The 12,687-nt window shown below is 43.8% G+C and overlaps 1 protein-coding gene across 1 annotated transcript; it reads right to left on the bottom strand.

The window, feature by feature from the left end:
• Positions 1-320: 320 nt before the first annotated feature.
• LOC141133805 (E3 ubiquitin-protein ligase TRIM39-like) lies at positions 321-5,746 on the bottom strand. Its single transcript, XM_073623362.1, has one exon. It carries the CDS (start codon positions 5,732-5,734, stop codon positions 4,091-4,093), a length of 1,644 nt encoding a protein of 547 aa, XP_073479463.1. The 5' UTR covers positions 5,735-5,746; the 3' UTR covers positions 321-4,090.
• Between the last annotated feature and the right edge of the window lie 6,941 nt (positions 5,747-12,687).

Here is a 12,687-nt window from a genome sequence, read left to right on the forward strand (position 1 = left end):
TGACTTTCTCCTACTATGTCAACTTTCAGACGATCCCTGAAAACTCATCTCTTCAGAGAGGCCTATCCTGCCCCCACCTAACAACTGTACATTTATTTTCTCTATCAGCCCATCCCCCACAGTTATTACCTTTTGTATCTCTTGACCCTCCCTCTTAGATTGTAAGCTCTAACGATCAGGGCTCTAATTCCTCCTGTATTACACTGTAATTGTAATGTCTGCCTTCATGTTGTAAAGCACTGCGTAAACTGTCGGCTCTATATAAACCCCGTATAATAATAATAATAATAATAATAATAATAATTTCATAGAGAAGAATATTTATTTCACATTAACATTTTATTTCCTAATTCTCCCCCATCACCAGGACACATCTAGTGATTATAATACACCATCACATGATACATTATATTAGGATCCATTATAAAAGTCATCCCATAGAATTCTATTGGTGATCCATTCTATGGGGACACATTATATTGGGGACACATTCCAGATCTAGTAATTATACATTATTATAGTGATATCATTATATTAGTGATAAATCACATTATTTCTTTCATTAGTAAATCTCAGGATATTTTCTTCATATATTTCCTCTGAGATTTTTCCATCAATTTTCATCTCTTTCTATTTGTAGATCTATTATTTATTTATATTTCTTCACAATAAAATAATCAATAGAATAAACTCATTGTAAATGTATTAATAATAAGGAATGAGACCGTCTACACATTATAATCCGATAGAAAGATAGATTTGTTCTTAAAGGGCCAGTACACCTCTATCTATACTTTCCACATTGGGTCCCTCGGCAGCCATTTCTCTACTATGACATCACAGCTCGGACACAGACAATAAGTCATATTACACTCTGTCTCAGCTCCGGCACTCTATACAATTCTTCACTGTCCCATCTCACTATACACAGTGCTCATGTACTGGGAGGAGCCATTAGAACTAATGCCCCGCCCATTCTATAGGTGACACAGGAGCTGTACACACCCACTTATACTTTCCTTTTGTTGTTCCTCCATCTAAGTCCTCACTAAGTCCCCATTTTCCCGGGTATTGAGGGATCATGTGATCTTCTCCCACCATACAGTGATCAGATCTGAGCGGCCAATCACAGGACTTACATACTGTCACATGATGGAGGGGTGACATCATCAGTCCTGTGTAAGCTCCGACATAACCCACCATGTATCTTACACAGGTGAGGACTCAGGGATCTGACATGGATTGATGGGGGGCTATGAAAGTGGATAGAAGAGGATGGGGGGAGGGGCTGTGACTGCCTTAACCACTTCCCTACCCGCCTATAGTCAAATGACGTCCACAGATGGGATCTCCCATCCTGGGTGGACGTCATATGATGGCCTCGGGTTCCCGGCCGCCTAGGGGGTGCAAGCGCGCGACCGCCGCGTTGCTCGGGACCCAGTGCGTGTGCCCGGCGGACATCGCGATTGCCCGTTAACCGGGTCGGACCGTGGATCTGTGTGTGTAAACACACAGATCCACGTCCTGTCAGCTCAGAGGAGAGTGATCTGTGTTCCCAAAACAGCGGAACACTGATCTGTCTCCTCCCCTTGTACGTCCCCGCCCCCTACAGTTAGAATCATTCCCTAGGAAACACATTTAACCCCTCCCCGCCCCCTAGTGGTTAACCCCTTCACTGCCTGTCACATTTACACAGTAATCAATGCAATTTTATAGCATTGATCGCTGTATAAATGTGAATGGTCCCAAAAATGTGTCAAAAGTGTCTGATGTGTCCGCCATAATGTCGCAGTCACGAAAAAAATCGCGATCGTCGCCATTATTAGTAAAAAAAAAAATAATTTAAAAAAAAAAAATGCCATAAATCTATCCCGTATTTTATAGACGCTATAACTTTTGCGCAAACCAATCAATATACGCTTTTTGCGATTTTTTTTTTACCAAAAATATGTAGAAGAATACGTATCGGCCGAAACTGAGAAATTTTTTTTTTTTTTTTTTTAAATTGGGATATTTATTATAGCAAAAAGTAAAAAATATTGTGTTTTTTTCAAAATTGTCGCTCTTCTTTTGTTTCTAGTGCAAAAAATAAAAACTGCAGAGGTGATCAAATACCACCAAAAGAAAGCTCTATTTGTGGGGAAAAAAGGACGTCAATTTTGTTTGGTTACAACGTCGCACGACTGCACAATTGTTGTTTAAAATGCGACAGCGCTGAAAACTAAAAATTGGTCTGGGAAGGAAGGGGGTGAAAAGGCCCGGTATTGAACCGGTTAGGTGAGCATGTAGCGTGTAGTGCGATTTTACCGCATTTTTTTGCCACAATTTTTGTTTTGCATTTTTTAATCTACCCAACAACAAATTTTCTAAGATAAAAAAACGCAAAACACAAAGCGCGGCAAAAACGCGGTAAAATTACATGTTCAAAACACAAAAAGCACTGCAGAAACGCTCAAAAGCAACAGACATAGATGTGAAATGAGCCTAAAAAATTCCCCTGACACTTTCCAAAAATGCAGAGGCACAAAAATGCATTGATGTGAACGTGTTCCATAGGGATCCATGTTAAAAAAAATGAAAAAACACATTGGAGTGAATGGAGCCTTCAACGCAAAAAGGTTTTTGCTTTTTATGGTTCAATAGACTTCAATGGAGAAGCTGCAGAAAAGCGTGTAGTGCGTTTTTACAGAGATTTTGCGGCAATTTTTATTTTTAAATCTGCCCAAACAACAAATTATCTAAAAAAATAGAATAAAAAACCCTAAAGGGCAAATAGCGGTAAAAATCCTGCAGAAAGCACAGCAAAAAGCACATCAGAAAGTCTGAAAAGCAACCTGCATAGGTGTGAATGGAGCCTTAGTCTGGGATGAGACTTGTGGGATGCGGGAACCAGTGCGATTCCTGTGCGGGTTCCCTCATCACACCTCAATCACCGGACGTTCACACTGACATCTGAGAACCGCTGCGGGGGGTCAATGGAAAGTTAATGACACCCCCAGATCGCTTCGCAGATCGCAGTGCAAACGCTGAAATGGCGCAGGAATCGGATTGTATAGATGTGACACCCAATGTGATCCGATTCCAGTGAGGACCAAAAAAAGGGTCCGGCACCATTTTGGTGTGAATGTGATTTCAGTCACACAGTTTGTACGGCTGAATTCACATTACACAGACATGACATGTGATCTGCACAGCAATGTGATCCCAGCCTTAGAGAGATTTCCTCTCACTTCCTGTCCTGGTGACAACAATACAAGGAGTGAGAGAAATATGTACAGGGACACAGACATATAAAAATCTGACAGGGGCTCTAAACCTTCCCCTTCCTTATTATACTAAACATATCATTCTTATTTCAGTCTGTGTTCCTGTTGGAGAGTTCCCTCATTTCCTGTCTAGATAAATGTTGTCACCGGGACAGGAAGTGAGGGGATATCTCTGTAATGGAGCTCCGGATAGAAGGAAAAACCTGACAGAGGATCTAATCCTGTCCCACTCTGCCTAAAAACAGTCTGGGCTCTCTGATCACATTTTTTTCTTCCAGTAATAAATCTCTAGATGACGTCTTCATAGATTTCCTCTCCGATTGTTCCATTTATTTCCATCTCTTTGTAGTATAGATTGTATGGAGGGGGAGGGGCAGAGAGGAGAGGTGACCCCATCCTATCCCATCACAGTGACCCCACCCCCCCTCTATGTCTGATTATGGCTGCCCCCCCCACACACAGAGGGACCACATGTGGGGGAGGGGCAGGAGGAGGAGGGGGAGGGGAAGAGAGGGGGAGGAGATGGCTGATATCACATACTGTGACAAAACACAGAAAGTATTATGTCATGAGATAGATAGATAGATAGATAGATAGATAGATAGATAGATAGATAGATAGATAGATAGATAGATAGATAGATAGATAGATAGATAGATAATTGGACAGATATTCTACCCAATCACAGCGATCAGTAAGAAATCTCACATTTATTTGTAGTAGAAAAACTTGCAGGAAGCCCCGCCCACTGCTATATACTATTGGATGAATATTAAATGAATTCCCCTCCTTCATCTGACATCACCAGACTGTGGGCGGAGTTCTCACATCTCCCCCCTCCCCCCACATATCTCTATACAACCTCCCCATACACCTATCCCAGCATGGAGGGGCTCAGTGAAGGTGGTGGTGAAGGTGTGAAGATGTCGGATCGGGTCACACAGATCATAAAAGGAGATCCGCCCGGCCTCATAATCCAGATATATCCTGACTCTGTCACTGAAGGGATTGGTGGGTAAGAGGATCCCTTCACTGTCATGTATCACAGAATACTTATCACCTTCCCTGTCCAATCCCCAGGACTTCTTATTATCTCCAATCAATGCCTCCCTCCCTCTCCTCTCTATACTGGGGTAACACATCCCGACTATCCAGTCATCTGACCCCCCGACATCCACTTCCCAGTAATGTCTCCCTGAGGAGAAACTCTGACTGCTCATCACCTGAGAATGATACTGAAATCTCTCTGGTGTTTCTGGAAGATTCTGGTTCCTATCTGACCCGGATACAGTTTTCCTGTCATCTGATATCTGTAGATATTTATTAGCTGTGTTTCCATCCAGTAATATGTCTGCAGCTCCCTGTATATAGTATACATTTACCTCTGTTATTATATCAGATAAACCTGTGTGTAAGACCCCCGCCACATCCAGACCCCCTCCATCATGGAGGAGTTCCTCATGTCTCTCTCTGTCCTCATCATCTCCATCCTCAGTATCACACAAGTCACCTGTGTCTGATTCCTGTAAGACAGTCAGTGGATCCGTCATGTTACACAGCTCCTCAATGTGACGTATCTTCCTGGACAGCTCCTCCTTCTTTATTTCCAGATCCCGGATGGAGATGGAGATCCGCTCTGCCCTCCCGGAGATGTCCCTCAGGACTCTCTTCTCCAGGTCTTCCAGACGTCTCCCGAGATCTCTAAACAGGTCAGTGACTCTCTCGGTATCACCAGCTGCTTCTTCTTCTACTTTCCTCCTGTGTTCCTGCAGACTCTGGACTCTTTCCTCCATCTCCTCTCTCTTTGTCAGAAGTTTCTGCAGAACATTCCTCAGTGTCTCCTTCTTCTTCTCAGAAGCCTCATCCAGTGTCTCCACCTGGTGTCCCCGATGTTCTCCAGCCAAACTGCAGGACACACAGATACAGGTCTCATCCTCAGTGCAGTAATACTCCAGAATCTTCTTATGGACGGAGCATTTCCTGTTCTCCATGGACAAGGTGGGGTCACATAAGATGTGTTCTGGGGACTTTTTGTGGACTCTCAGGTGTTTATCACACAGATAGGCCTCACAGAGCAGACAGGATCTAACAGCAGGTACAGGAGAGTCCACACAGTGAGTACAGAAGACCCCAGACTCCTCCCGATCTGGCTGAGCAGACAGGAAAGTCTCTGCTATGTTACGTAGTTTCATGTTCTTCTGCAGTGCAGGCCGATCCGGAAACTTCTCTCTACATTCAGGACAGGAATATCCTCCAGACCCCTCCTGTGTATCCAGCACATGATCAATACAGACCCGGCAGAAGTTGTGACCACATTTCAGGGTTACAGGATCGGTATAAATGTTCAGACAGACGGAATATTCCAGCTCAGCTCTCAGATCACCAGACGCCATCGCTGACAGCAGAAGAGAAATGAAACTGAAAGTCTCTGACACCGGAGAGAAATGTGGATGGGGGAGGGGTGACATCCTCCTACACAGGGTGAGGCTGGATGAATATTATAGGACACGGAGATCAGAGTACAGAAGGGAGAAGATTCGTTTTTCAGTAGTATGATAATTATACCTCCCAACATTAGAAGAGAGAAAGAGGGAAAGACGGATGTGGAGAAGACATGCGGAGCACTAAGTACAATGACATGAAAAGTGGAGATGACTACATCATGATGAAAAGGAAATTGGTTATATAACCACTTGACCTCTAGAAGATTTACCCCCCTTTATGTCCAGGCCATTTTTTTGCCATACGGCACTGCGTTCAACTCACAATTGCGCAGTCATCTAACACTGTACATAAATTCTATATATATATCATTTATTCCCACAAATAGAGATTTCTTCTGGTGGTATTTAATCACTTCTGCATTTTTTTGCGCTTTAAAAATTAAAATAAACAAGTTTGGAAAAAATATATTTTTTCTTACTTTTTGTTATAAAACATATCCAATAAAAACATTTAAAAAATCAAATTTCTTCATCAATTTAGACCAATATGTATTCTGCTACATGTTTTTGGTAAAAAAAAAATCCCAATAAGCGTATATTGATTTGTTTGTAGAAAAGTTAAATTGTCTAAAAAACTATAAGAAAAATACTGGAATTTTTTTTTATACTATTAATAACGGTGATCAGTGACTTATAGCAAGACTGTGATATTGACTGTGAGTTAATCTGAAACTTTGTAGGAATCAGTGACACCAATACAGTGATTAGTGCTATAAATATGCACTGTCACTTTACTATTGACACTGGTTGGGAAGGGGTTAAACATCTTGGGCAATTAAAGGGTTAAATGTGTGCCTAGCCAGTGTTTTTGTGTGTACAGTGTGCTGCTTTTACTAAGGAATGTAATTTGCAGGGGAAAAAAAACAGCACATCCCCCGCTGACAGGACAGAACTCCTCATTGTTTACATAGACGGAGATCTGTCCTGTCTTCCTCCTCGCTGATCAGCGGGTGCCGGTGGTCATCTATTGGCTGGCACCCACTGATCAGCTTGTGCTTTTAGTAATCACAGCACAAGTGGCGTGCACCCCCCATGTGCAGAATCCCGTACTCTCCGGTATCACCCCACTTTGTAGTATATTGGGTAGTAGATCTTGGACCTCCTTGCACAGGGTTGGGGGAATGTGACAGCACAGCTCCCTAATGAATGGAACATGTCCCGTGTGGATCGGGTAGTCAGTGACTTTGGTGAACCCGTAGTCTTCTGGACCATTGGCAAATACTAGTAGAAAAGTGTAAACAAATAATTTCGCGCAGCTCGCAAACTTAGCAGCTGACACACCAAATTGGATAAATGGCAAACATAAACAAAAACAAAAAGTGTAGCTCTAAAAAGTGATGTGCCAAAGACAATATGGACAATGAGTTCAGATGGCACTAAAAAAACCTCAAAAAATGAATAAAATAATTATGGCAAACTTATATATATGTATATATATATATATATATCAATTGAAGTCCATACAGATAATAGTGCAAAAAAGGAAGAAAAACTCGATGTGTATATAGTCCCAGTCTATATGATTGAGGATGTAAACTCATCAGTGAAAAACTCGAGTGTGAGGAATAATTTCCAAAGGCTGGGATGTGTGATTGTGACAAAACCACCACCATGTGAAGAGGAGGCTTACCAGATTGTTTGGACACGCCAGAGCATATGTTCTGTGTGCCAAACAGGCTTGTATTGAGGTGGATGGACTCTGGAGCTGTCAGTATCCTAGGACAGAGATTCCCAATTCTCGGCCAGGTGGAAGCATATGGACAATAACATCTCATGCGGACCGATGCTCAGAAATCCACAGATGTGTAGAGGATAACAAAGGAGAAAAGGAAAGGGGACCACATAGTGTAAATGAAGTGTAATAAAAGTAGGAACACTCACATGATTGACAACAACGGTCAAAAGAATGGCGCATCAGCGTGCGTACCACGCTATAAACTGGCGTGCGTTCCGCATCGTGAATGGCGCATCAGCGTGCGTAACATGCCATGAAATGATTATACAAACATCCGCATCAGCGTGATGAGGTCACACGCGCGGACGCGTTAACAGGCGCGCGCGTGACTGCATACATGTACGTACTGCAAACCGGAAACAGGAAACGCTGGGAATAACATTGCAGCAATCAGGGGGACATGCAATCGTAAAGTACAAGAACAAGAATGAAATTGAATTAAATGTAAAAAAGGAATGAAAAGTAAAAATAAGATGTATAGAAAAAAAGAAGAAAAGAATGACACATAAATGTCATCCTTAGTGTCACCAAAGAATAATTGTTTTAATAAAAAACATATATTACCAAAAAAAAAATTTTATTATTAAAATATGGAAATAAAAATGAGCCCTGTTATGTCGACTCAGTTGCAAAAATAGTTGTTGTATAAAAAGCCGCCAACTAAACGTAACAGAACTTCAATTTTCTGTCGTCTATATGGAAGTATTCAGTATAACTACTCTTACCTCACCGAAGGAATTATAGCCAAAAGTGATAGACTTAGGGTAGATATGGAATAAGTTATGTGTAACCGCTCATGGAATGGACTCTCATGTGGGATCATATGTACATATGACACAACAATATCTCAACCTTACAAACAAAAAACGTTTCAAACAAAAAAAGACAGAGAAAAGGGATGGGAGTGTAATAAACAATGTGAAAAATGAAAAATGAGTATGTCAGGCTTTACTAATGAATGAATTGATGTCCCAGTCTATATTCATACCAAAAGGCGAATAGGAACGTATCTCATAAATCCAGTAGGTCTCGAGTTGTGAGACCCCTCTAATTTTAGACCCTCCCCTCCAAGGGGCCATGTACCTGTCAATTACCAAAAATGTGGTCCCTTTGGGGTTCCGATCATGATGTAACTTATAGTGTCTGGGTACGGTGTGTTTCGTGTCACCACTCTTAATGTGTTCCTCAACTCTAACAGAAAATGTGCGGATGGTGCGACCCACCTACTGCTATCCGCAAGGGCAGGTGATTAAATAAACTATGTAGTGAGTGGCACAGGTACAAAAATGTTTAATAGAATATTGCTTGTTGGTGACGGAAGATCTAAAGTCAACTACCCTACGTCCTACTCCTGAATTGTGCTGACACACTGCGCATTTTCTGCAAGGGAAAGAGCCAGTCAGTTCATGAAAAAACGACAGACATGAAGGGGGATTGATAATGTTCGGAGCTATTCTACTTTGTAAAGTGGGCACTCCTCTGAAGACAACTTTGGCTTGGTCAGGTAGAGATGAGCTAAGGATACGATCATTTTTGAGAATATTCCAGTGTTGAGCAAAAATGGCTTTGATCTGGCGATACTGGGTGGAAAACGAGGTCATCATAGCCCACCTAAAGCTATTATCGGTATCACGTTTGGGCTTGATGGCCAATAGAGATTCTCTCTCCACTTCCATAGTATGTGAAAGTTCCCAGTCAATGTCCAAATGGCTGTATCCTTTATCCAATAAACTAGTTTTAAGTATATAGGCATGTGCTTTGAAAGTTTTTATACTTGTACAGTTTCTACGTAACCGCAGGAATTGGCTACGTGGAACAGACCGGATCCAAGACGGGTGATGGCAGCTGTCTGTAGGGATAAAACCATTTCTATCCGTTGATTTGAAAAAGGTTTGGGGGGGCAGGAGGCGGAGCCTAGCGGAGCAGACATGCATTGTTAGAGCTCCACACCGCTGAGGAGAGAAGAGAAGGACAAAGCGGAGCCTGCAGACTCAAAAGGTATCCATTTGAACCTTTTTGCCCCAGGGAACAAACTGTGAAAGTTTGGGCAGGAAATATGGTACTGGGAGGAAGCCGTGGCAGAAATAAAAATCACCTCACAAAGAGCTCACAGGCACTCACTGCAGCTGAAGCAGCTCCAGTCACCTCACAATATACAGCATCAGGGCGCTCTCACAGACAGAAAATGTCACAGCAAGACTCTCCATTTGAGTCAGATACAGAACAAATCCTCTCACAAACTTCTCCACAAGCCTCCTCAGTAGGGATGAGCCGAACACCCCCCGGTTCGGTTCGCACCAGAACCTGCGAACGGACCGAAAGTTCGCACGAACGTTAGAACCCCATTGACGTCTATGGGACTCGAACGTTCGAAATCAAAAGTGCTCATTTTAAAGGCTAATTTGCATGGTATTGTCCTAAAAAGGGTTTGGGGACCCGGGTCCTACCCCAGGGGACATGTATCAATGCAAAAAAAAGTTTTAAAAACGGCCGTTTTTTTCGGGAGCAGTGATTTTAATGATGCTTAAAGTAAAAAAAAAAAAGTGAAATATTCCTTTAAATATCGTACCTGAGGGGTGTCTATAGTATGCCTGTAAAGTGATGCGTGTTTCCCGTGTTTAGAACAGTCCCTGCACCAAATGTCATTTTTAAAGGAAAAAAATCTCATTTAAAACTGCTTGCGGGTTTAATGTAATGTCGGGTCCTGGCAATATGGATGAAAATCAGTGAGACAAACGGCATGGGTACCCCCCAGTCCATTACCAGGCCCTTTGGGTCTTGTATGGATATTAAGGGGAACCCCGCACCCAAATTAAAATAAGGAAAGCTGTGGGGCCACCAGGCCCTATATACTCTGAACAGCAGTATACAGGCTGTAGGTTTGTTGTTAAGTAGAATCTCTTTGTAATTTTGAACGGGTACATTTTTAACGTGTTTAGCTCCAGCCAAAAAATCTTTTTTAAGCTTTTTGGAAAACATAGGGAAGGGTTATCACCCCTGTGACATTTGTTTTGCTGTCTTTCCTCCTCTTCAGAAGATTTCACCTCACTTTTTGTCCCAATGGATTGGAAAGCATCAGTGGAAAGGAGAAATGTTTTTCCCATATTAACTCCCACAGGAGAGAATTTCCCTTCCTAGGGGTAGATTTATTCTCACTTCCTGTTGTCTCCTTCCGTTTGCAAGTGGGAGTCGTTTGTAAGTTAGTTGTTTGAAAGTAGGGTCCTGCCCTATATACTCAGCAGAAATTTGGGCCTTAGGTGTTGCTGTGGCCACAACACTGTAAGCCCTCACAGGGCTCTGCTGTGAAATATTAGATCAAGAATTGTAATTACATGCCCCTGTTGAACAGGAGCTGAAAAATTAGGCCTTAGGCACTGGTGCTGGTGCCACAACACTGCAACCCCTCACAGACACTCTAGTTGGAATGCAGGAACGAGCCCTGCTGCAAAGTATTGCATCAAAAATTGTAATTACATGCCCCTGTTAAACAAGGGCTGAAAAATTGGGCCTTAGGCACTGGTGCTGGTGCCACAACACTGCAACCCCTCACAGACACTCTAGTTGGAATGCAGGAACGAGCCCTGCTGCAAAGTATTACATCAAAAATCGTAATTACACGCCCCTGTTAAACAGGGGCTGAAAAATTGTGCCTTAGGCACTGGTGGTGGCACCCAGAACCAAAAATGTTCTTACAAGCTATCAGCGTGATGATTGAGGAGGAAGAGGATAATTACTCAGGGATAGTCACTCAGCATCAGCATAGGCAGTCTTTGAAGGGATCTGAGATTTCAAAAAAAATTATTCGGTTACATCAGCATCAGGTGCTTGGTAGCTGGTGGTGATCCAAGACTCATTCATTTTTATGAAGGTCAGTCGATTGACTGAGTCAGTGGACAGACGCACCCTGTGATCGGTTACCACGCCTCCAGCAGCACTGAATGTGCGTTCCGAAAGAACGCTGGATGCAGGACAGGCCAGTAGCTCAATTGCATACTGTGCAAGCTCTGGCCAGTGATCCATCCTCAAGACCCAGTAACCCAGAGGATTTTCGGTGGGAAAGGTGTCCAAGTCTGATCTTGCCCCTAGGTATTCCTGCACCATGTAAAACAGACGCTGGCGATGGTTGCTGGAACCGATCATACCTTGGGGCTGCGGACCAAAAAATTGTCTGAACGCATCGGTCAGACGGCCACCTTCTCCACCGCTCCTTCTTTGACTGACCGAAGCCTCAGCAACACGTCCAGAAACAGGAGTTTGTAACCTCCCAGTCTCTGGGAACGCGTTGCACAGACCTTTCTGCAAGGCCTCCCGAAGATGTTTCATCCTCTGCTCCCTCTGCAATGGCAAGATAAGGTCCGCAACCTTACCCTTGTAACGTGGATCAAGGAGGGTTGCCAGCCAGTATTGGTCCTTCTCCTTGATACCACGAATACGAGGATCCTTACGCAGGCTTTGCAGGATCAGGGAGGCCATGCAGCGTAGGTTTGCTGAGGCATTCGGTCCGGAGTCCTCTGGGTCACTAAGGACGACATGGTCCGCAGCCACCTCCTCCCAGCCACGTACAAGTCCATGTGTTTCTTGGGACTGATCCCTTAAAGACTGCTGCTGATGCTGAGTGCCAGGCTCCACCTCCATACTGACACAATCTTCCTCCTCCTCCTCCTCTTCCTCCTCGTCCTCTTCCTGTGTGATCGGCGGGCACGCAGGAACACTGTCTGGATAAAGGGGGCCTTGTGAGCTAAGGAAGTCCTCCTCTTCCTGCCTCTGTTCTGCCTCAAGTGCCCTGTCCATTATTCCACGCAGCGTGTGCTCCAACAGGTGGACAAGGGGGACAGTGTCACTGATGCATGCACTGTCACTGCTCACCATCCTCGTGGCCTCCTCAAATGGTGACAGGACAGTGCATGCATCCCTGATCATGGCCCACTGGCGTGGGGAAAAAAAACCAAGCTCCCCTGACCCTGTCCTGGTGCCATAGTCGCACAGGTACTCATTGATGGCCCTCTGCTGCGTGTGCAGCCGCTGCAGCATGGCCAACGTTGAGTTCCACCTGGTGGGCATGTCACAGATTAGGCGGTTCTTGGGTAGGTTAAACTCCTTTTGGAGGTCCGTCAGCCGAGCACTGGCATTATATGACCGGCGGAAATGCACACAGACTTTCCTGGCCTGCCTCAGGACATCC

The sequence above is a fragment of the Aquarana catesbeiana genome, linkage group LG03 (genome assembly GCF_042186555.1).
Source record: "Aquarana catesbeiana isolate 2022-GZ linkage group LG03, ASM4218655v1, whole genome shotgun sequence".
In the NCBI taxonomy this organism is placed as follows: domain Eukaryota; kingdom Metazoa; phylum Chordata; class Amphibia; order Anura; family Ranidae; genus Aquarana; species Aquarana catesbeiana.